The sequence below is a fragment of the Pteropus vampyrus genome, unplaced genomic scaffold (assembly GCF_000151845.1).
Source record: "Pteropus vampyrus isolate Shadow unplaced genomic scaffold, Pvam_2.0 Scaffold248, whole genome shotgun sequence".
In the NCBI taxonomy this organism is placed as follows: Eukaryota; Metazoa; Chordata; class Mammalia; order Chiroptera; family Pteropodidae; genus Pteropus; species Pteropus vampyrus.
Window position 1 is genome coordinate 1,182,960 of NW_011889029.1, and position 22,624 is coordinate 1,205,583.

At 36.6% G+C, this 22,624-nt stretch overlaps 1 protein-coding gene across 1 annotated transcript in view; it reads right to left on the reverse strand.

The window, feature by feature from the left end:
• Nucleotides 1–22,624, reverse strand: part of LOC105301694 (potassium channel subfamily T member 2) — a 211,494-nt gene that overhangs the window by 79,901 nt on the left and 108,969 nt on the right. Inside the window, exon 12 of the mRNA XM_023520107.1 lies at nucleotides 17,976–18,084. Within this exon, the coding sequence (XP_023375875.1) occupies nucleotides 17,976–18,084 (109 nt within the window). The remainder of the gene's footprint in view (nucleotides 1–17,975; nucleotides 18,085–22,624) is intronic.

Consider the following 22,624-nt stretch of genomic DNA (forward strand, 5'->3'; position numbering starts at 1 on the left):
TTTTCCCAAGTAAACAAATCTAGCTGGTATTGGAAATAAAGGCAATGTTTAAAGTTCTAAGAAAAGAAATATTCTTAGGCAGAAAATAGCAGTTTTAGCTTAATTAAGAAATTGAATTTGTCAGTGAGCCAGATCTATAAAATGAACACATACACCACACAATTTATTAAAAAAAAGTAAGGTGACTTGGGAAATGGTTCAGCAGATGCTCCAGACAGACAAATATTACGCTCACTCCTGTGTTTATAATATGTTCGCATATGAAAGAGCCCGTCATTTTTCATTTTTCTTCTGTTTCCTTATCTGTTTCACATTATATGGAAGAAACTGTATGCTTTGGTAACATCTCAGATTTATTCTTTAGAAAATATCAAGGATCTGGTAATCAATCTCAATCTCTCTCATACTCTCATCAATATATTATAATTATCTTTAAGGAAAATAAAAAATATACATAGCCATGATACTTAATATTTTTCAGGAAGGCAGGTAGACTCTAAATTCAGTTGCGGAGTGTGGAAAAAGATTTAAAGTATTTGCAGAAGAACGATGACTTTAAACACTATTTTTCAGTGTGTATGCTCGATCCGTGAATATAAAATAACAAAACTGCTAAATGCAGAATGTTTTTACTTTAGATTCATATGATAGCAATATGTATGGAATTCATAAATTTCGAACCAAAAATTGGAACATAAGATCTAAGAAAAGTGTGTATACATTTATTATGATATGAGACAGAATATTTTAAAATCCAAACTGTACCAGAAAATTTGGAAGCTATGATTACCATATATGCAATAACACATGCAATTATTAATTTTCTCTTACTAGAATATACAAACCGTATTTCTTCTAGTAGGAGACCATGAGAAAAGTGGTACTTGTGTGACAGTTTAAAAATATCCCATCATATCTACCTTCAGAGGTTAAAAAATAATTGGGTCCCCTCCTTCCCCTTCTCGGTGAATGTGTGTAGCTATGTTTGGGTGGGAATGGCTAATTTTTCAAAAACCGTACTAATCAGTGGGCAGTGGAAGGAAGGGATGATTAGTAAGATCGAGGTAGTCATTTTTATTTCTGCTTATGCTTTTTTTCTACAGTTAGGTAGCAGTTTTTTAGTGTCTGTCTATTAACCCATCAAGCAAAGTATACATTACCAGAGGCAATTTTACACATAAGTACAAAGCATGTTTTTCCCTGTGTTAGTATGTAGTGAATTATCTAAGAATGCAACTTCTGTGTAAAATAAGAGAAAATTTCTTCTGTTTAGCATTGTGCATCATTAATACAAATTTAGGATGATTTAAGATGATTCCTGTATTACTGGAGTCGGTAAGTGGCACATACTTACTGGTGCAAACATCGCTCTTTTCCATTCTGTTTCCTTGAATAGTCACCTGAGCATTTACATATTGAAATACATGACCCTTTATTAGTCATTGTTTCTCTCTATCCCTATTACAATTAGGATATTATAGTGATTATTTTAAATATATTAGTATAGATAGTTATATTTATTCTGAATTTTAGTTCACGGTAGTATCAGAAGCATTACAAAATATTTACGGTAAAAATGAGGTACTGGATAGACAGGTCGAAAACCATGGTCTTAGATAAATGAGGTAATGGATAATTATCATGAGAATCCCTTTCAGACAAAAAGTAAAATCGGTACTCTTTTCATGAACAAGAGCAACTTAATCAATACGGATGGTTGACGCGGGAAAAGAAATATGATAGAATCCTCAACTAGATAATAATAATCATTCACATGAATTACAGAAAGCTCGATTACTGACACATTGAAGGGTCTGGAAGAAATCTGCTCCAATTTCGACTTTCTCTCTGGCCACAGAATAATGAACGAGGAGCCATGCTTATGAATAGGCAAAGGAGTTCTTTTCCAAGAGCAGAGTAGGTGTCTAATCAAGGAATTTACTAAAGGGTCTCTGAAATTAGGTCTCACAGGGTTTCATTATGACTGTGGACCAGGGGCTGCTGTGTCTCCTATTCTTTCCTTTTCTAAAAACCAGTATTTTATCACAGTTATCTTGTTCCACTAGTGTTTATGAATATGGGGTGGGAGTCGGAGCAGCTATCAAATTTATTAGCGTGTCTGTTGCCAAACCATTAGAAACTCCATCTAGAACTGACTTCTCCTTATCCAGATATCTTGAACTGTGAGTTGAACGCATCAGGTGATGCAACTTTGAAATATTTTTCATAATAATGAATGAGTAATCGATAGGGAAAATATTGGACATGGGTCCTTGGGTAGGCAAAAATTTGAACGGTGGCTGAAATCTACTATCCATCACCCCATCCTCATTCTTTCCTTCTTCCTGCGGTAATGGAGGCAAGTAATATTCCCCTGCCTCATCCCCAAGGTTTAGCAGGACATAGAAATGACAATTCTCAGCTTCCCTTTTAGTTAGATATGGTCACATGACTAGCTTTCGACCAACTTCCAATGGTTTTGTTGTAGACAAGCCCACTTTCTCTAAACTTTCTTTCTTGCCGCTGAGATGACGTATGTGGCAGAACCCCAGCTTCGATTATGCAGACAGAGACGGTGCCTCAGCAACGATGAGATCTATCCATTTTTTATTGCTTCTAATTTCCTTCTCTTGTTGAAGAAAGTATTTCCTCTTTCAAAATTATATGCATTTTATTGCATTTTCTTCTTGACCTTTGAAAGTTTCTGTTTGTTTTGATTTAGACCTTTCTCCTCTGTTGCTTGCTGATAAAACACAACTGTACTGAGTGCTCCAGGTCACCAATGAGTTCTCCACCTGTCTGAGCCTAATTTGCTTTCCCTTTCAAATGTGAAATGGTAATAGTTTTACCCCATAGGGTTTTCTGAGAAGAGCAGACGAGTCAAAAATGCTGATCAGAATTCTAAAAAATATTACATATCATCACAATCGTTCATTTTTTAAAACAAAAAGATAGATTTCAATAAACTACCCTGAAATAATGCCAATAATATATTTCAAGAATTTAAACAGCCAAAACAATATAACTGCATTGTCACACAATGAAACCACAATCCTAGTTTTATAAAAATGCTGAATTCTCTCTGTGATCGCGTGCGCACGTGCACGTCTGAATAGGCACAATCGTCTGCAAGAGCAGGAATCACATCGTTCGTTGTAACTGCCTCACGGGGTGGGCAGAGTTTTGAGGGACACGGCTTTTAAAATAGTAGGATTGTGTGAGATTCTTGGTTTCCTTTTTATTGTTATTTTTCTTCTTTTAATTTAAAGGCTTTAAAGATAAGCAGTTACAATTAAAGATAGAAATTTCTAGATAGGAATCAAATCTGTCTTCGAGTCCCCTTTACTGAATGGGACATGAAATTGTTAATTACATTTTAACAAATCAGAATATTTTTTTAAGAGTCCGCCTCACAGGGTTTTCTGAGCTCTTGTATGATTTCAAGTACTAGAAGCTTCTTCCATGCAGTTGCTAGGTAACAGCCCTTTGTAAAGCAGTAAACGACAGTAGAAAGCGCATCAAACCCATCTAGTCCTGGGCTTTGAATTGCAGGAATCAAATACCCTTTGGAAAAGAGCTTTCAAACAGAAACGCAAACCAGGGTAAATTTTAAAAATGAAATGGTATTTGTTTTTATTTCACGAAGACAAAGTTTATTACAGATACCGACCAAACAATTTGTGTTATAAAAATCTCGTTTGTTTATGAGATTCCATTTGTAAGCATGAGGGTAGATTTCTATAAAAACTGCTTCTTCTCCTTAGAGGAAAATAGATAATTTCTAACAATCGAGTTTTATTTTGATTCTGTTGCTTTAATCAATAAAATACCAATCGATGAATGTGTGTGTGTGCACGCATATCAATGCACACACGTCAGAGACTTTTGCCAGTTCTAGGATTGTGAGCCATTCATAGACTAAACGGCTATAAATAGGTTTAAGTAAACCTTTAAAAGTCATTTAGTTTCACAAGATCTAAATATAGGAATGCTTATTTAATATATAGAATTCAACCCACTTTGAGATTGGCAATATTCCGTAAAACAGATTTATTTCACTTTGGTAAGACCGAGTATAAAAAGCATTTTTGTCTTTCTAATTGCTTGAATCCTTATATTATTTTAACGCTTTAAGGTTTTTTTAAATTTATCCTACTAATTAAATGTTCAAAAGGGGAAGACTTTCCTGAATTCTAGAGCAAAACAGTTTTAATTTTTATTAATCTCCCTTTCTTCTCAACATCTCAGAGAAACAGCAATGTTAATTTTATGAGAAATCATTTTTCTCAGAAGTCTAATTTTTTAGGTTCTAACCAAAAGTATTCTTTCCTCACAAATTCATTATAGTTATTGATATCATGAAAATTAATGATATAATTATTGGATCATTTTTACTATAATACTATGAAACAATATTTCAGCTTTAATGCTAAATAGTACATATGTGCGTGTGTATGAATACATTCTTAATCTCAGTAATTATATATCTCTAATTAAACCTCAATGATGTATATTGTGTTAAACAGCTTACAGGTAAGGAATCAGATGCTCAGAAGTAAATTGTCTAAGTCCATTATTAATTTAAATTCCAACCGCCTAGAAAGAACTCTACAAAAGCTATATACAACTCTAAAATTGATTAACCGAGCACATTAAAATAAGTGACACATTCTACACCCGAAACTAATATAAAATAATATTGACTGTCAACTCTAATTAAAACAATCTTTTAATTAAAAAATAATAAAATAAGTGACATATTCTAGTGGTTTCCCCCTCTCCTGATGCCACTTTAAAGGTTCCTACTTGCCACCAGATGGACAGATGGCTCGAACGGCCACAGAATTGAACCGATGACTGAAAAAATGCAACCGTCACGTTCCCCAAACACACATCATTTCATGAGACATTTCAGGAGGAACGTGGCCAAGCTTGACCTTGAAATCTAGTTTGTTACTTTTCAATCACATCTACGAAAGAAAATGTAGCTGGACTAAAATGATTTGAGTCACCAATTGAAAGGGATTTTGAACGATCTGCAGGAGATCTGCTAGGGGAAATATTCCGTCATAAATGTTGTAAAGGAAATAAACGCCGTGCTATCAAAAGATAAAAAAGGACACCGCTCCTGCCCCAGGGGCATCAAGAAAACATGGCCAAGGAAGCGACGTTTAAACTAAGATTTTAAGGATAATGAAGAATACGGTAGGTCGTTGAAAGGTGAAGCGAGTGTCTAAGGTTATTTAACGAAATATAAAATCAGAGAGGTGACAGGGTATTTAAATTTTTATGGAAATAAATTAACAAAGAAAGACTTGAAGATTAAGGAGAGAATATTACAAGGCTGCTGATAAGGCAACGAGAAGCCAGCACGGACATGGAAGAGAACCCTCCTCACAGGAAGGAGACAGGACATGATCTGCGAAAATAAAGCCAAACTTAGAAAACATGATAGCAAAAACTCGAGGAAATATTCATGTATTGGCTTCTCATATCTAAGAATTAGGACATCAGATAAAGTTTGAAACTGTAACCGAGAGCGTTGGAGAGCGTTTCGATGAGAAGAAAATTCCACAGTGTTAAAACGGGCCTTCTGGAGCGGCCTGAACTTTAGTTGGTGGTGACATGAATGTTTCCCACCGAGCGATTAATTTTCTCCAGCTTCGCTCAGTCGAGAAGCAGGAAAAGAAGATCCACTTGTGTAGGATTTCGCGTGTTTGTTTATTTTCAATCAGGAGGCATAAAAACACAAAAGCAGGAAATTAGTAGACCACCCTGAGGTTGACGGAAATGGCAGACGATGGAGTTCAGAGGGCAGAATGGAAGAGCGGAAGATGAAAGCCAGGAGGTGAGACCTCGGCAGCATCTAGACGGATGATGCACTATTGAAAGGTTTCTCAGCTCCTCCGGGGAAAGGACCGACCTTCAGCTTTTCAGTTTGCAGCCCACTGCGGATACGCATGCAGTTCCATTGTGCGTGTCTCGTAGAGAACTCGTGCCTCGTGGGGCTCGCCTTTGATTTTGATGTGACCCAAACTAGCCTACACGCTTTCCAGAGACACAGCACACTGATGACGCCCTTGAACGTCATGGCGATGTCATCGTACTATCGAATGTTTTTAGATACTTAGTCCCAATTGCTCTGTTTATCTTGTAGCCTAGTAAAAGTCTGTCGATCAAAACTGACCTTTGGGCTACATTAAAAGTCCCGATGAGGTAGAAGGAGAGTGTTTAGATGGTGCTGGATAAGCAAAATAGAAAGAAGATGGGGTTCGGGTACTGTGAGGTTTGACTAGTGTCAGTCAGACTGTCAAGGTCCTGGCCTCAACTCCATGACATATACTTGCCTCCGAAATCAGAGGACTCTAGTCGGTTAGCCTGGAAAACAGATTTTCCGAATCAGTCTGTTCTATACAGATTAAAACATAATATTAATACTTTTAGAAATGCGGTATGAAGTAGGAAGATGCTACGATGCTGTCCTGTACTTGATTTAAAGGGTCATCGGATTTGGAGTCAATAAGGTGTAAGTGTGAATCCCGTGACTTTAAGCATGGAAGCCTTTGGGCTGCTATGTCCAGTATCATGTTAGACAAGTGCGTATAGTTATACTTATCTTACCGAAATGTAAACTTCAAGTTGAAATAACACAGGACGGCACGCATTAACCTATAAAATCCCATTACAAGTAAAGTTTTTATTTCTTTTTATAATATAGACAATAAATGGAAAAATGCTTTTGTGAATCCACACCTTTCTCTTACCAGTGAGAGAAGATGCTATAATTTGCCTAATCCTCCCTGGCAAAGTACAGCCTATAGCCCCATTTATGGGTGTCATGCATAATCTGTGACAGCTAGTTTTGGCATTGCCATTACTCTGGGCAAAATTGCAAAGGAAACTCTCACTTCGTCTCTTGTACGAGGCATTTAGGACCCACTTATTGGTCACTGTTTATCTTTTGGAAGTCTCCCGTAGAACCAAATTTTTCTCTTTCCCTCCAAAACATCTGTCCTTACTGACTTAGGTAGATGGGTAGACAGATAGGTAGGAAGATACAAATTAGATGATAGGTAGATAGACAGATGCTACTATCAGCCTGATAGTCATCTAACGATCTGAAAAAAGTAACATACAAAAAAATGTTAAAATTTCAGTTTTACCAGGAGGCATGTGAACTTTAAAGGGAGTTTCTTAATGTAAAATAAGGTTAATTTCATGGGCTAATTGAGTCAAATGTTTTGTCTTGCCAAGTCCTGGCCTGTTACGGATCGCCCTTCCTCAAAACCGTCAGCCTTCCACCGAACAGCCCCTGCACCTCTCCGACAGGGTATTGACATCAATACAGTCCAAGAAATAAAGTCATTTTGGCCTTTTAGTCATTCGCTGTCAGTACTGCTGTTTTTGACCTTACGAGATAATCCGAGGGGTTGCCAAAAAGGTCTGTCTCAGAGGAAGCAAATTTTGGGAAAATAAACTGCTTTAAACTAGCAAATCATAAATCCATGGGTAATCTAGAGGAAAAATTATAAAAACAAAATTGACAAATGTGAAAAAAAGAAATTCCGTTAGTTAAAAACGCCATAAACATAACCCAAAGGCAACTTGCAAACTGAAAAATTGCCATATGTAAAAGTCAAAATGTTAATAATTTTGAAATATGAAATATTTCTATAATTCACTAAAAGAAAAATAGTCACCTGTGTAGAAAATAAGGACACGAGGATGTGTTTTAGACACAAATGCAAACACAAATGAAATGGACAACACAGATACACAAAATGTGCAACTGTTAATCATCAAAATTTAAAGATTAAGATGAATTATTGACAGCAATACCACATATTAACAGCACACATTCTGGAGACTGAGGATGCGGATTCAAGTCCTGGCTCTACCACTTAAGATGGCACCTTCAGCATTTGGCTCAATACCTTTGTGCTTCCGTTTTGTCACGTGTACAATGGGAATAACAGAATCGACCTGAGGTGGCCAGCTTCCTGGATGGTCACTCCTGGTAGTCACACTATCAAACAGTTCCCAGCATGGACGCCACAGCGGCACTCCATATAATATGCATTTGACATGACATTCAGCTGGAGAAAATGAATGATGCAGAAAACATGACTGGGACTTGTATCTGGTAGCTTTTTCCTGTGTCATTTCTGTCGCTTGATGATGGAACATTACTTGTACATTGGAGAGAGAGTTCATACATTTTCGCGTATCTTTTTACTTTGCTGAATTTAGCGTTACTTTTTAACATTCTTACTGGATCTTTAAAGTTTTTACATCCTATAATATATTGTGCGCACTCCAGTAACAAGACACCGTGAGTCGAGGGTGGTGCTTATAACCAGATATAGAGCAGTGAAAAAACTCATATTCTAGAGTTAAGTGAACATCTAAGCAATTGAAAATCGATTAGTTAACTACTAGAATTCATATTAAATGTGAGGACATACTAAAAAGAGATGAGAGTTGCCAAGATAAATTAAAACATTTTTGTCATTCCTCTTTGGTTCCCACAGTCAGTTGATTATTAAGTCTACAGAATATCTGAAATGATTCACGGATCTGTTCTCAGCCTTCATTCCAGTATCGCCACTCTGGTTCAATCTCTTAGTGTCTGTCACCTGAGCAAGTCTAACAGCTTCCTGAATCGTCGCCCTACGAGGTCATTTTTGTCCTTGACACTGTTCTCCACATTTCCCCTAAGGTTACTTTGTTATCTAAAGTCAAAATTTTATACCTTTGCTTACAACTTTTATTAGTGTCTCGTTACTTCTCCAACATTCCAATTCTTCAGTAGCGCCTAATTCACAATCTCACACACATTTATGTCTGTACGATATGACATTAAGACGTTCTTATAGGTGTGATTTGAGGCAATATTAGATTATATAAAGCTCCCCTTATATTATTGCCATCTCTACTTGCTAACTATCCTACTCTTTGGAACTCATTATTTTGCAGCTAAATATTGTAAGAGACTCTTCTCAACACAAAAGTAATTACTCCAGGGATGGAGATATTATATTAAGTTATAAACGCCTTAACTATCTATAATAGGTCCATCGGATTGACCAAATTCATCAAGCAGAATCTTGTGAGACTAGAATAAAATTGGAATCATGAGTTTTGATATATATGGAGGGTGGCAAGGGTGGGGCAGGGATCATAACATTGCAACTGAAGCTCTGGGCAGAAAGCACAGGCCCAGCTGGAGCGGTGTTCTTGATCAGAACATGAAAGCACACTGGCTCCTTGGTTATGAGGGGTGAGAGGTGAAGAAAATGAGACAGTGTGCCATTAGAAGAGACAGTTAGTCCATGGTGTTCATCATTGTACCGCTAGTGCCTAGAACGACGAATTGCTCACAGTAGGACTCGCTAAAAATATTTCGAATGAACAAATGAGAGTGAAAGGGGACATACTGTTTTTCTTTATAAAACATTGATTTCAAGAAAGTACTCTACACCTGAAAGTCATAGGTTTAGGATATAATAGGATATGCCTAGCACTTTTCAAAGAAAGAAGAAGAAATATGCTACTCTAGTTTATAGAACCATGAAATTGAATCTTTGAGAAATATAGAACTTTAAGAAAATTAATGGAGAAAAACATAAAGATGCTTTGAATTAATTTAATTATAAGTGGTCCACAAGAAAATGGCTCGAAATACCTAATGTTCGGTGGCAATTTAATCAAGTGTCAAAGATAACAAACCGGAAAGCGGGTTTGGCTGTTTAACAGAGCCACATAGTAAACTTTTAAAACTTACAAATATAAAAACAAGTGAGTTATTGATATTTTGTTAGGAGGAGCAAAATACAGGAATATATTTCACTTAAAAATAATCCACACCCACGTTAATTTTTTAGTTTCAATTAAATGGACTGTGCATATATAAGGGGTAAACATTCCGGAAGCCATGCCATGTGAAAGGCATGTGGGAGTGGCCTGTGCTGTCTACACTGCCACTCTTCCGTAAATCAAAAATTATTTGAATATTAAAAAATGCAACGGAAAATAAAATATCGCTTTTGTCGAAACTGAATTTAACGATGCAGTCTTAGGAGACATTCTATAGGGGAACAATGAACAAACAGCATTTAAATATAAACCAGACTGACGGAATTATTTAACCCTCTTAGGAGTAAAAATGTTGTGGATACGTAGCAGAATGTCATTCTTAGGTAAAACACGTTGAAGTAAAAATTGTGTGTGTGTGTGTGTGTGTGTGTGTGTGTGTGTGTAAAGAGAAGATTAAGCAAACGTGAAAAAATGTTCACAATTTTGAATGTAAATGCAGGCATGTAGGTTTTCATTGCATAATTGTTAAACCCCGTATATTTGATCTTTTGCAAAATAAAAAATAGGAAGACAGGAAAAAATTGAAAGACTCCAAATTGGGCTGGTTTTGAACATGGCTTTCTGTTAAATGGTTTCTGATGATCAACACAATAAGACAAATTATAGAGTAAATATTTCTATCTAAATTTGGAGAATTTTCAAAGATAGCCAACAGACACGGAAAGATGCTCGACGTCACTAATCATCAGGGAAATGCAAATTACAACCACAGCGAGATATCCCCTCACACCTGTCAGAATGGCTACTACCAAAAAGACGAGGCTGCTCTGAGGATGTGGAGAAAGGGGAAGCCTTGGGGACTGTAGGTGGGACTGTAAATTGGCGCAGCCACCGTGGAAAACAGTATGGAGCTTCCTCAAAAACTTTAAGCTAGAGCTATTATATGATCTGGCAATGTCACTTCTGAAGAAAATGAAAACCCTAATTCTAAAAGATTCCTAGGTTCACTGCAGCGCTATGTGCAATAGCTAAGTTATGGAAGCAACCTAGGTGTCCATTGATAGGTGAAGGGTAAAGAAGATGTGGTACAGACATACAGCGGAATATTACTCAGCCATAAAAAGGAACAGAATCTCGCCATTTGCAACGACGCGGAAGGACCTAGAGGGTGGTAAGCTTAGTGAAATAAGTCAAAGACAAATACCAGGTGATCTCACTTATTTGTGGAATCTGAGAAAAACAAACGAACAAACAAAAATCAGAAACAGACTCACAGATACAAAGAACAAACTGGTGGAGGGAGGTATGAAAAGATGAAGGAGAGTAAGAGGCAGAAACTGACAGTAATAAGTCACAGGGATGCAATGTACAGCACAGGGAATAGAGTTAACATTGCAATAACCCTGTGCAGTGACAGATGGTTACTGGGCATAGTGTGGTGATCACATCATAAAGTGAATAAACGTTGAATCCCTACGTTGCACACCTGAAACTAATATAATATTGTATGTCAGCTAAAAATGAAGTTGAAGAATTTTCAAAGTTTTGGTGTCTTCTTCACTTTAAAATATAGGCATGCGAAGCATTATGTTCTTAAGTAGGTTGTAGGGATAAAGTTTGAAATGATGTCTCTGTGGGTGGTGAAGATGGGAAATGAAGAAATTATTCAGCACGAAAAACTCACACCTCACCATTTGGTGAAAGTCAAGCCTCGCGCACACATATGTTATTTAGAAACAGCTAAGATCGTTTCCAATATTTATATTGCTTGGAGATATTTTTCCACTCTTTTTTGGGTAGAAATGAGATGAGGCATTAGAATGTCTGGTGTTATATTAAAAAATAAATGGTGGCTGAGCTGAGACAAGGCCTTCAGTTTTTAGGAAATTATTTTCCGGGATGTGTGTGCGCGCGTGCATCACGTGTGTGTGTACATGTGTAGATTTTAAACGACATTGTTTTTGTAATGGTAACCATGACTATCTACTATAAGAAAAATACAGGTTTATACAATACTGTCAATGATATTGTTTCAAAGTATTTACTTTTGACTATCCTTTTAACTTTATCACAATTGATTTTTTTTTTCCCCCCAGAACTTACTCCTACTGTTCTAGAATAATGATTCATTCTCCCAGGCATGTTTTAGTTGTGAAGTAGGAAGGATTTCATTCAGTCAACACTTTACTATTGAGGTATGAGTCTTCCTTTCATTCATGAACTAAAATTCAAATTCGGTTACTTATGAAATACCATTACCCAAGCATGGAAAATTCATAGAAAATTCACAAACTCATTTGCAATTTGATTTTTACATTCTCTCCTCCTCCTGTGGGTAAAAATTTACATATTTGATTTTTATGTCTCTTTACATCTGTTAACATGAAATGAGAGATTTTCAGAGGACCCAGTAGTAGAAAGAGATTTCATTGACAAAGCAAAGGGAATCGAATATTCACAGATGACATAACACTTTATGGGTGGGGAGGGAGGGTGATGTGAATAGACTGTTAACCAAAATTTAGCAGTTAATTTACTCACATAACACAGATTCATCTCCCACTGACTTTCTGAGTAATTTCATCTGACCAGGAGACAAACAGCAAACCTTTTAAAAATTCAACTAATTGGGAGCAGTTTATCTGTTCCATTCAAGGCTTTTCAATAAAAGAGTTCTTTCCCTAGTAAAGTACACATTTTTTTTCTGTGTGTGTGTGTGTGTGTGTGTGTGTGTGTAGTGATTTTGGAATGTAGAGTTGAGAAAGAGAATACAGCCTTGCTTTTATTCTGATTAAATTTGGGGTTACAAAAAACATGTCTGAAAACTGAACTACTACAGCATATAATGTCTTGCCTTTTTTGTCATGGTTTTAGAACTGAAGGGAGATAATTTATGAAGGGTTCAACAATGTAGAGGCATAATCTTTTTTCCAGGCAATTTCCAATCAGATATTTGTCCTCGAAAAGGCTTTCCTGCAATTGCTAGTCCCATAAGAGGTTGACAGAGAATACAAGATGTTATAAAACCACATTTTTTATATGAACTCTAGCTATGGATCACTGCCATCACCTCCTCCTATGTTACAGTACCAATTGCCATGTCTTAAAAAGAATAAGTGTATCGGTAAAAATATTTTTACTGGAAAAGAGATTTAACATAACCAAAGCTGTATTACCATTCATCTCTTGATCTATGCAGGTTGACAGAAATAAGCCAACAGAAAGAATCTGTTAAAAATAAAGATTTTGTAAAAGATTGTCGGCATCGATATATCGGAAAGAGACAGCGTGTGAATTTAGGGTGACCTTGGAGGTATGAAGATGCAGCTGCCTAGTGTAATGCACAAGCAGCAGTCACTATCACATGTGTGCCAGGGTGAATGAGAGCAGCAGTAAGCTTGCAGATACGACTCGTGAATGCCAGGGAGAAGGAGGAAGGACTGCGTTTTGGAACACTGAGTGCACAGACCATGCCGTGGGCTAGGGTGGCGTCAGTGGATAAGCCTGTGATAGACAGGGAGTGTAACCTACAGAGCTTGATAGATTGGACGCGAATGATGGAAAATGGACCGAGAGGCTTTTGACTGGAGTTCCAAGCGGATGGTGTTGGGGAAAATGGGGTAGAAATTGATTTGAGGTTAAGGAAAGTCACGTATTTCTAGATACCTTAATTTTGAGGCAGGTATTGGTGATCTAATAGGAGGTATCGACTAGGCAGTTAGATATGAGACTGGAGCACATGGCAAACACTGAGAAAGAGATTTCATTTTGGAAATCAGATAAATGGATGGGCTTCCCTAAAGAAAGGGCAGATAGGGAGGGGAGGAAAGTGTTTTGAGTTTTCTTGGTAGAGAATCCTATGATGTGTGGATGATGGCAGTCTCGTTTCTCACTTTCCAGTGCTTATTCCTTGTGTTCGTTTTGTGGCCTTACTGAATTTAGGGTTTCCAAGGGCACGCTGAGTAGAAGTGGTTTCAGTGGGCACGCGTGTTTATACCTAATCTTAATGATAGACTTTCAACACGTGACCGTTAACAATTCTTTTTTCCTCTAGTTGTTGTGTAGATAACTTGCCATAGGTTAAGGGGTTCTTTACTAGAATCTTTCCAACACTTTTACTTACTTTTTCTTTTTCTCTAATTGAGAATGGATATTGAATTCGCTGTCAAATGCTTTTTTTTTCCTATCTGTTGAAATGATGATCACATTAAATGATCATCATATTAAAATGACCTATTTCTAGAATAATTTCAACTTAGTGATGATACCATATTTTTAAAATACATTACTTTGTTCATTTCGCTAACATATTTTATATGATTTATTCAGCTACGTTAATCAATTAAATTGATCTCTAATGATCATTTCTCATACTCTCCATAAGGGGTTTTGAATCAAGGCTATGTTAGCCTCCTAAAATGAGTCGAAGAGATGATTTTCTTTTTTTCTATCCTCTGGAAAATATGGGCGAGCTAAGAATCGTGTGCTTTGTGAATGTCTGTAACAAGCTGTTTGTGAAGCACCACGGGCATTGCTCAGTGACACTTTCTGGAAACAAAGATCATTCAGATTCGTGAGGAGGACGGGGAATAGGCACTGGAGATTCACGATGACCGTCCATCAGATCGGTAGCAATTACAAGTGACTGATATTCTTGTATTTTTTAAATCATAACAACCCTATGAGATAATTTCTCTTATTATCTCATTTTACATGTCGAAGAACTCAAGCCTAAGAGATGAAGAAGTGTGAGATTATGCCATTCACACGCAGTAGCACAAAGACTTGACTGATGGTCTCGGTCCAGAATTCGCAATAGTGAGCTCTTTACTTTGAGAAATTTCTTATAAAAAGGACAAACTGCTAAAAGTATCCTTTCTATATTTTTCTATGAGCCCATTTGAGTTAATTTTCCTCTTAAAATTTGCGGTGCTGAAAGTAATCCAATTGTCTGTGAAGTGTGTGTGTGTGTGTGTGTGTGTGTGTGTGTATGTGTGTGTGTGTGTATATATAGTGAAGTATATTTTTACGTCACTTGAATCTCATCATAATTTAGTGTGTGTGGATTTATATTCAGAAATCTCTCCTCATAACTATTATTCTACTGAAGATTTTATTCTTTCTATCTCTAGGCTTACTATTCTTACCTTCTTGATGATAAGAATAAGAGCCTTTCTTTCTACTGTTGAAATCATGTCCGTTATGGACGTTTTCTCTGTGAATCTGATCAAAGTGTAGATGATCATTTAAATTCTAATTCACGCAATCATTCTTCCAAGTTATAGTGTAATGATTCAATAATTTACTTTAATGAACGCCTATAGTCATTTAGTGCAGGAGAGAGGATCCTTATCGGATAGCAATGGTAGATCTGTGTAAAGTAAGACTTGCTAGGTTGCTGTTGTTTTTGCTTTCTAATAAGTCAAATTTTGAAGTTTCTCTTTTCCATCTTTTAAAAACATGAATCTACTTTTCAAAAAAAAAATATCAGAGTCATGGTAGGAGTTCCACAATTTACATAAGAGGCTGTTTATGTAAATGGAAATAGAAATATCTCGTTTTATGTCTTAAGATAATTGGAATCATGCTATTGAACACTCATGAGAGTATAAGAACGAAATCATAATATAAAATGACTACACATAATATGAGTTATCTTTTGCGGCATAACAAATCACTCCAAGACTTAGTGACTTAAAACCTTCACCGCTTTACTCCTCAAAATTCTGGGGGTCAGCGTGATTCTTTGGATTGGGGCCTAGAGAGCTGGGGTGCCCCGCTTCCCATTGGGAGTTTTCATCCCGGGAAGGGCTAGGCTGGGGTTCCTCACATGCTGTCTGTGGCCCGTATTCCAAGGGAGGGAAAGCAGAAGCTGGTTCTCCTGAGGCTCAGCTTCTGACGTCATACAACTTAGCGCCCTCACACTCAATGGGTCAAAGCCAGTCACAAGACATCCCATATTCAAGGGGCGGGATTTGGCCTCCTCGCGGCATAAGCTGCAGTGTCACACAGCAGTGGGACACAGACACGGGGAGCATGGTTCACTGGAGACCATTATGTTAGCAATCCGCCGCGCAGACTAAGTGACAGCTTGATACGCTCACTGCCCTTGGAAAGGTTAAGTCTGTAATCTTTTTAACCTCATGTTGAGATGTAAATATATTATGTTGGTTTGAGAGTCTCATACACCAAACTGTTTTTATGGCATTTTAATGAAACTAGGGTGCTTTCATCTTTCCATAATAGAAAAAGAGCTCCTTTGAGATGTTGTCATCTCAGCCATAAAAGAATAGACTTTATTAAAAGAAATTTCAGTGGATGCCATTAATGAGAAATATGGACATAAACTATTGGGATAGAATTTTTAAATATTCTATTCATTTCAATGAGTTTATCAAAATAACAGCAAAATAAGAACATAAGAAAGAATCAGTACAAAGTCTTTGTAGTTTTTTTTGTTTGTAAAAGTAGACTATTTGACTGCATTTGATCTATCGTGAGCATATCAATGGCTCGCTAAAGGAGAAAGAACTGAAGTCTGTTTGGAATTTTAGTTACAGCGCATTCAGAATTACAAATTGTCTTCCCAAACTACATATTATTTTAAGATCCACATTCAGTATCTATCTATTGAACACCTAATATGTTTCAGACGTTATTTAATCCTTAACACTAATGCTAACGAAAGAGACATCACACACACACACACACACACACACACACACACATACACACACACACGGCCATTTAACAGGAGAGGTTAATAGGGCTCAGAATACTAATTTGGCTAGCTAAATCCTAAGTGGTGGCAGTCAAATTTAAATTCATATTTTTTGGACTTGGCCTAGTGCTATGTCATTACTGCCTTCCTAAAAATCTTCTCATAGCAAGGCCTTATCAGGTAGGATTAGAATTTTGCAGAAATATTTCTATTGCCAAATAATAAAAATAAGGTAGCTTCGTTACAGAGGGCTTTTAGATTTAAAAAGTGGCATTTCCCGAATGCTAATTTTATGTATAAGAGGCCGTAGATGGACTACTTTAATGTCACAAAATCCTCTATGAAGTAGGTGCTATTGTTTTTAATTTTCAGTTTGGGAAACAAGCTTGAAGAAACTGTGACACCAGCTCCAACCGTTTAAATCAGAATTTCCTAAATTAGTGCTTTAAAAGGAAAATCTTCTAAAGAGATATTAAAATGCAGCGGAAGTTAAGAGCCATTGCTTTAACTTGTATGCTAGACGGTTTTTTTTTAAATGATGTCTTTAGTCACAAAAGATGAAAGACAGCAAATTGAAGAGCAATAATGTCATGATTTTCTTATTATTTAAAAATGTCTTAGTATTTATAATTTTCATTTAAATATCATTTAAGGTAAGCAGTTTAAGATATGTGAACACAGCTTCTGAAGGAAATACATTTCACTAACACATAATTAAAATGATTTGCATTTTAATGACTTGAAGCTTTAGACTATTCAGGTGAAATACAAAAACACAAGGTTGTTGTATTTTAGAACAAAAATATATAAATTACTGCCTGGATCAAAATTAGTTCCTACAGAAGCATTCAAGAAAAAAAAAGTATCATTTTACTGTTCAAGTTCTGAATAGTCTGAAATATAATCTGATGTAAATAATTATTTCAAAAGCAGTGCCATCATAAAAAACTCACATGTATCTTTCTCTAGAATTGTTTTCAAACTCTACTCCCAAATTAAATCTATTGAAATATACTTTAATATATTACTCTACTGTGTGGTAAATTTATATGTGTATTAAATAATCTATAACAAAGTATTATCTATCGGTGTGTAAATGTTAAGTATAAATTCATAGATCCAACATTTGCAACCTGTGTCTATATTGTGCACAAAACTCTTCCTGCATATCTATTTGGGCTTAAAAAGGTATCCAGTAACTTCAGTTGCTAAAATCACCAAATTATATAAAAAGTAAAGATTCACCCCAAAACATGGTCTTGTCACATTTTAATGTGAACGAATTTCTCTCATAATAAGTAGATAATGAACAGGAAAACTCATCTGTTCTTTAGAAACATGAACATAATCAGTTGCCACTAACTTCAGAGACGCAGCTCTTATAACCACAATGGGAGTTTGAGAAAGTTCAAAGGATCTCATTCGAGATCGAACTTACCAGCAAATTTGATATGGAATTTATTTTCAGGCTTCAATATCTGGACATACAAAGGGCAATTGGGAGCAAAATCTTTCACAGCCCACGCTCTCAGAATTGTCTGGTGGTCCTGAAATGATAAAAATCAAAACACCATGAAACAAGTTGGAAAGTGTCCAAGACAGTCACGTGCTGTATAACGGCATCGTTGACGTTTCGGTCAACGACAGACCGCAGATACAGTGGTGGTCCATAGATTATGATGCAGCTGAAAAATCCCTGCCATCTAGAGACGTTGTAGCCATCATAACATCCTAGTGCAGAGGCTGCAAAAATCACCAAGGCCGTGGCGGGGATGGCAAACGACTTCTCCTGGGCTGGATAAGAGAGACATCGAGGAGCTTCTAGAGAGGGTTCCCGAGGAACTGACTGATGGGGAGTTGTTAGAACTGGAACACACAGCTGAAGAAGAGGCAAGGGATAGGAAATTGCAGGAGAAGGAAAAGAAGAACCCCCAAAACATTCGCATGAAGGGCTGAGCAGAAGCTTCTGCAGACCTCAGCTAACTCCTTACAACGTTTGAAAACGTGGACCCTGACACCGAAAGTTTTTCGTTAATAGAGATGTTTATGGTGCGTTATCTTCTTACAAACAGATCTATGATTTTTTTTTTTTTTTATAAAAGAAAGAGACAAACCAAGTAAACCACCAAGGGCCTACTTGTGAAAAGAGCGACACTTCCTCAAGTAGAGTCTCAGACGGGACCTTCAGGAGGTGTTCCAGAAGCAGAAGGCAGTGTTGTCTCAAGAGATGACAGCTGCATGCATGTTGTCGCCCCAGAGACCTTCCAGTGGGACAAGATGTGGAGGTGAAGTACTGATGCCCCCCCACCCCTGTGCAGGCCTTTCTACTGTATGTGTGTCTTAGTTTTTAACCAAACATTTAAACAGTAAATAGTAAAAATAAAAAATTTAAAAATAGAAAAAAGTTTATAGAATAAGGATATAAAAAAAGAAAATGTTTTTATACAACTGTGCCACCTGTTTGTGTTTTAAGCTACATGTTCTTATAAGAGTCAAAAAAAAACTTTTTAAATTAAAAAGTTTATAAAGTAAAAAAGTCATAGTGAGCCGAGGTTTAATTTATTATTGAAGAAAGAAAAACATTTTTAACAAATCTAGTGTAGCCTGAGTGTACAGCGTAGAGACCACAGTCACGCACAGTCATGTCCGTGGCCTTCACATCGCTCGCCCTGACTCACTGACCCACTGACCCACTCAGACAAGCTTCGGTCCTGCAAGTTTCATTCATGGCCAACACCCTACACAGCTGTACCATTGAAAAAATGGACCGCATTTTTATTGCGCCTTTTCTATATTTAGATGTGTTTAGATACACAAACACTAATCGTCGGTCAGCTCCATGAGAACAGAGTTGTGTCCTATGTTCATAATCGCGTCTTCAGCTGTCCATGGGAGCATGGACCATACAGAATACTCGAGAGTATTATGGAATAGATGAAGGGTTAAAAGTGGACATAGTGTTACAGTATCGCACATCGTTTCTTGTCTAAAATACCATGCTCAGGTTGAAGACGAATTTTCCACTCAAATGACTAACCTTGTAATCAGCTCTTTGTTCTGCTTCTGTAAACATGCTATCAAATGTCAAAAATCAACATATGATAGGCCAAAGGGCAGAGGGGTCTCAAGATCAACTGAAGACTCACTCTCCCCTTGGATTGTTCTGTCTAGATAACAGATGTATTGCCTAAGTACCTGTTTGAACTGCCTGTAACCCATAGCAACTCCCGCCATTTGTGGCGGTTCGAGTTCAAACTGACCCATCAACTAGCGTAAAATTCTTGCATATATGGAATGTTGCCACTGAACACACCGCCCAGATCTTGGGTGTGTTTCTCTCTCTCTCTCTGAGTAACTGCTTAGTTTTTCACTGGTCTGATTTCGGGGCTTTGGGATTTTTCCACGAGGTCTAAGAAGGATACAAAGAATTATGTCAATTAGCCTCATGTAAATTTGAAGCTAAATAAATTAAGACATGTAAACTTTACACAAAAATGTCAAAAATCAACATATGATAGAATAGTTAGTGTAAATAGCAAATGTACCAAAGATAGCTATCAAAAAGATGTTACGAATGGTAAGAGATTCCTATCTCACGCAGTTGATTTTGAAAATTTGGAGGTGGCAGGAAGCAGCACTAGAAATGGAAAAGAACATGTAGCCAACATGATCACTGGGTTTTCAGTGAACAGTGTACCTAGCCACAAAATTCGAAGTGTCGGGTTCAATATTTAGAGTCAATCAGTCGATATGGCAGAAGACTTAGTTTTCGTTATGGGACAAAAAGTAAATGGTATCAGTCTTCAAACGCAAAAATGAAAAAACAAAAGACCAGAGAAACACATGTCATTTTCTTACAAAGCAGAAATGCCAAGTATATTAGCAATATGTAATAGATTTGAAGCAAATATTCTCTTAAGGGATAGAGTAAGGATGAGAAGTAATAGAACAGACAGCTGATACCTAAAATCCTACATATATATGTTATTCTGATAGTAATTTCAAACAGTGGTACCACTTTTATTAAAAGATGTGTGACCCATTTGAACAGTAAGCTATTATAATCATGGGAAGCAGTTGGGTACAAAGGAGAAAGTGTTGGGGTTGAACCCACTGGGCGAACCCAGACTCTGCCCGTCTGGGGAATCTTATTAACAACTTGAAGCCTTGGTTCTCATCTATGACATAACCGCGGTGGCCATGAAGTGATATAATGGGCACACAAGTCTGACCATTTGAAAGCTACTCACGGAATGTCAAATCTGTTTTGTTTGTTTAATTGTTTCATCAAATGGACTTGCAAATTGAGCTAAAATATGCATTTCAATAGTAGCAACTTAGACTGCAAATCCAGTACTATGAAAAATGCAAGATTTTTTCTAGAAAATTAGTGTTAAAATATTAAAACAATTTTAAATGCGTTTTACAGCATTTTCTCTAAAAAGCAGATATCATGGGCTTCATTTTTTAACTTGAAATAGAACCACCGGAAAGGATTATCAAACTCACTGAAACGACATGATTTCTTAAAAATAGTATAAAAAAGAAAAATATTACTAAGGACGGTGCTATGCCAATTTCAGATTCATGATTACTTTTTGATTTTCCAATAAGTATAAAATTGAATATAAAAATACATTTACTTTTATAAAATATCATTACTTCCAAAGCAGAATCCTTCTGAATACCCATTAATTTCTCATTTTGATGTTTTTCACAGTCGCTCTCTCCCTCCAATCACAAAAATGTACACAAACTAATGCTAAGGTTGGCAGTATTCTGTCTGGTTATGAAACTTATTAAAATAACAAAAGAGCTCATTTAATTTTGCAAACTTGGCAATAACGTATCTTTCAGAAATGATGTACCATCAACATTTTTCAAAAGGTGTAACTGTCAAAGAAAATAATATAAAAGAACAATTTTATAACAACAGAATGATTTTGAACCTCATTTAGGACACATTTTTTAGAAGTATGCCTAATATCAAAAATTTATTTCTGTAGATTTAAAAAATTTTTCCCATATAGCAGATAATCCTGATTCAGGGATGCGTAGATATAGCGGGAAAATATTGCAAGATAAATCAGTCTATTAAAAATAATTTTTAGAAATGTTTAGGATCAAAGATGTAAAAATGTAGTCTAAATTATTTCTTCCTTAAGAAATGATAAACATTTCATTAATTAATCCTACACATTTATCCTTGGAATTAAAATTAAGGGAAGAGAAACAAAATATTGCCCAATCTTATTTCACAAAGATTTCTCCAAGGAAGTTTCAGTGTAATTGACCTTATATTTTTGGTCACTTTTTAAAACGAAGTAAAACTTTTTACTTTGCTCCTTAACCAAGTCAGTAAAATATGAATCTACATGTTTCTTGATGTGATAATGGTTTCGACATGGTTTTTCAACCCATGTTGAAGCGTGTGTAGCCTGGGAATGGGTGACTGCCTTACTTTGTAGGATGAAGTAGGAATTTCCCAAGAATGTCCTAGAATTTTCCTGTGGGACCCAGTTGCCTAATGTGAGTGAGCTCGATTAAAATTGGGGGGACCAGACAGTCCTTAGCCCAGTGGGGTAAGAACACATTACTATTCCAAGGCTCCTGGCTTTCCCAGGACACCCACTTACTTCACTCCTGACAGCAAGTGAAAATTGACAGTGATACTGACTTACGAAGAGCAAAATTCTAAAGACTTCATCTTGTGTCCTCTAAAGGAAGATTCAAGACATTTTCGTGCATGTGAGGATTAAATTGCAGGAGGACTTGAGAATCATAAAGGAAGAATTACTTCTGCTTTCCATCCCCCCACCTCCCCAAAGCAACAGCTTAGCTGGAGAGAGGCAGCTGAAATGGTCCATCAGGACTAAACCCTCATACGTAACATACGAAACATTACAGAAGGATATAAATGAAACAAAATGACAGTGTTTTTGCAAAAACAACAACAACAACAACAACAAAACCAACAAACAAACAAACCAAAAAACGTGTTAATCTTTGCAGAATAAAGGAGCAGAGTTTCCTTAATTTAATACCCTCCTGGCTTTAATACCCTGATAGGATTTCCGCCAAGCACGG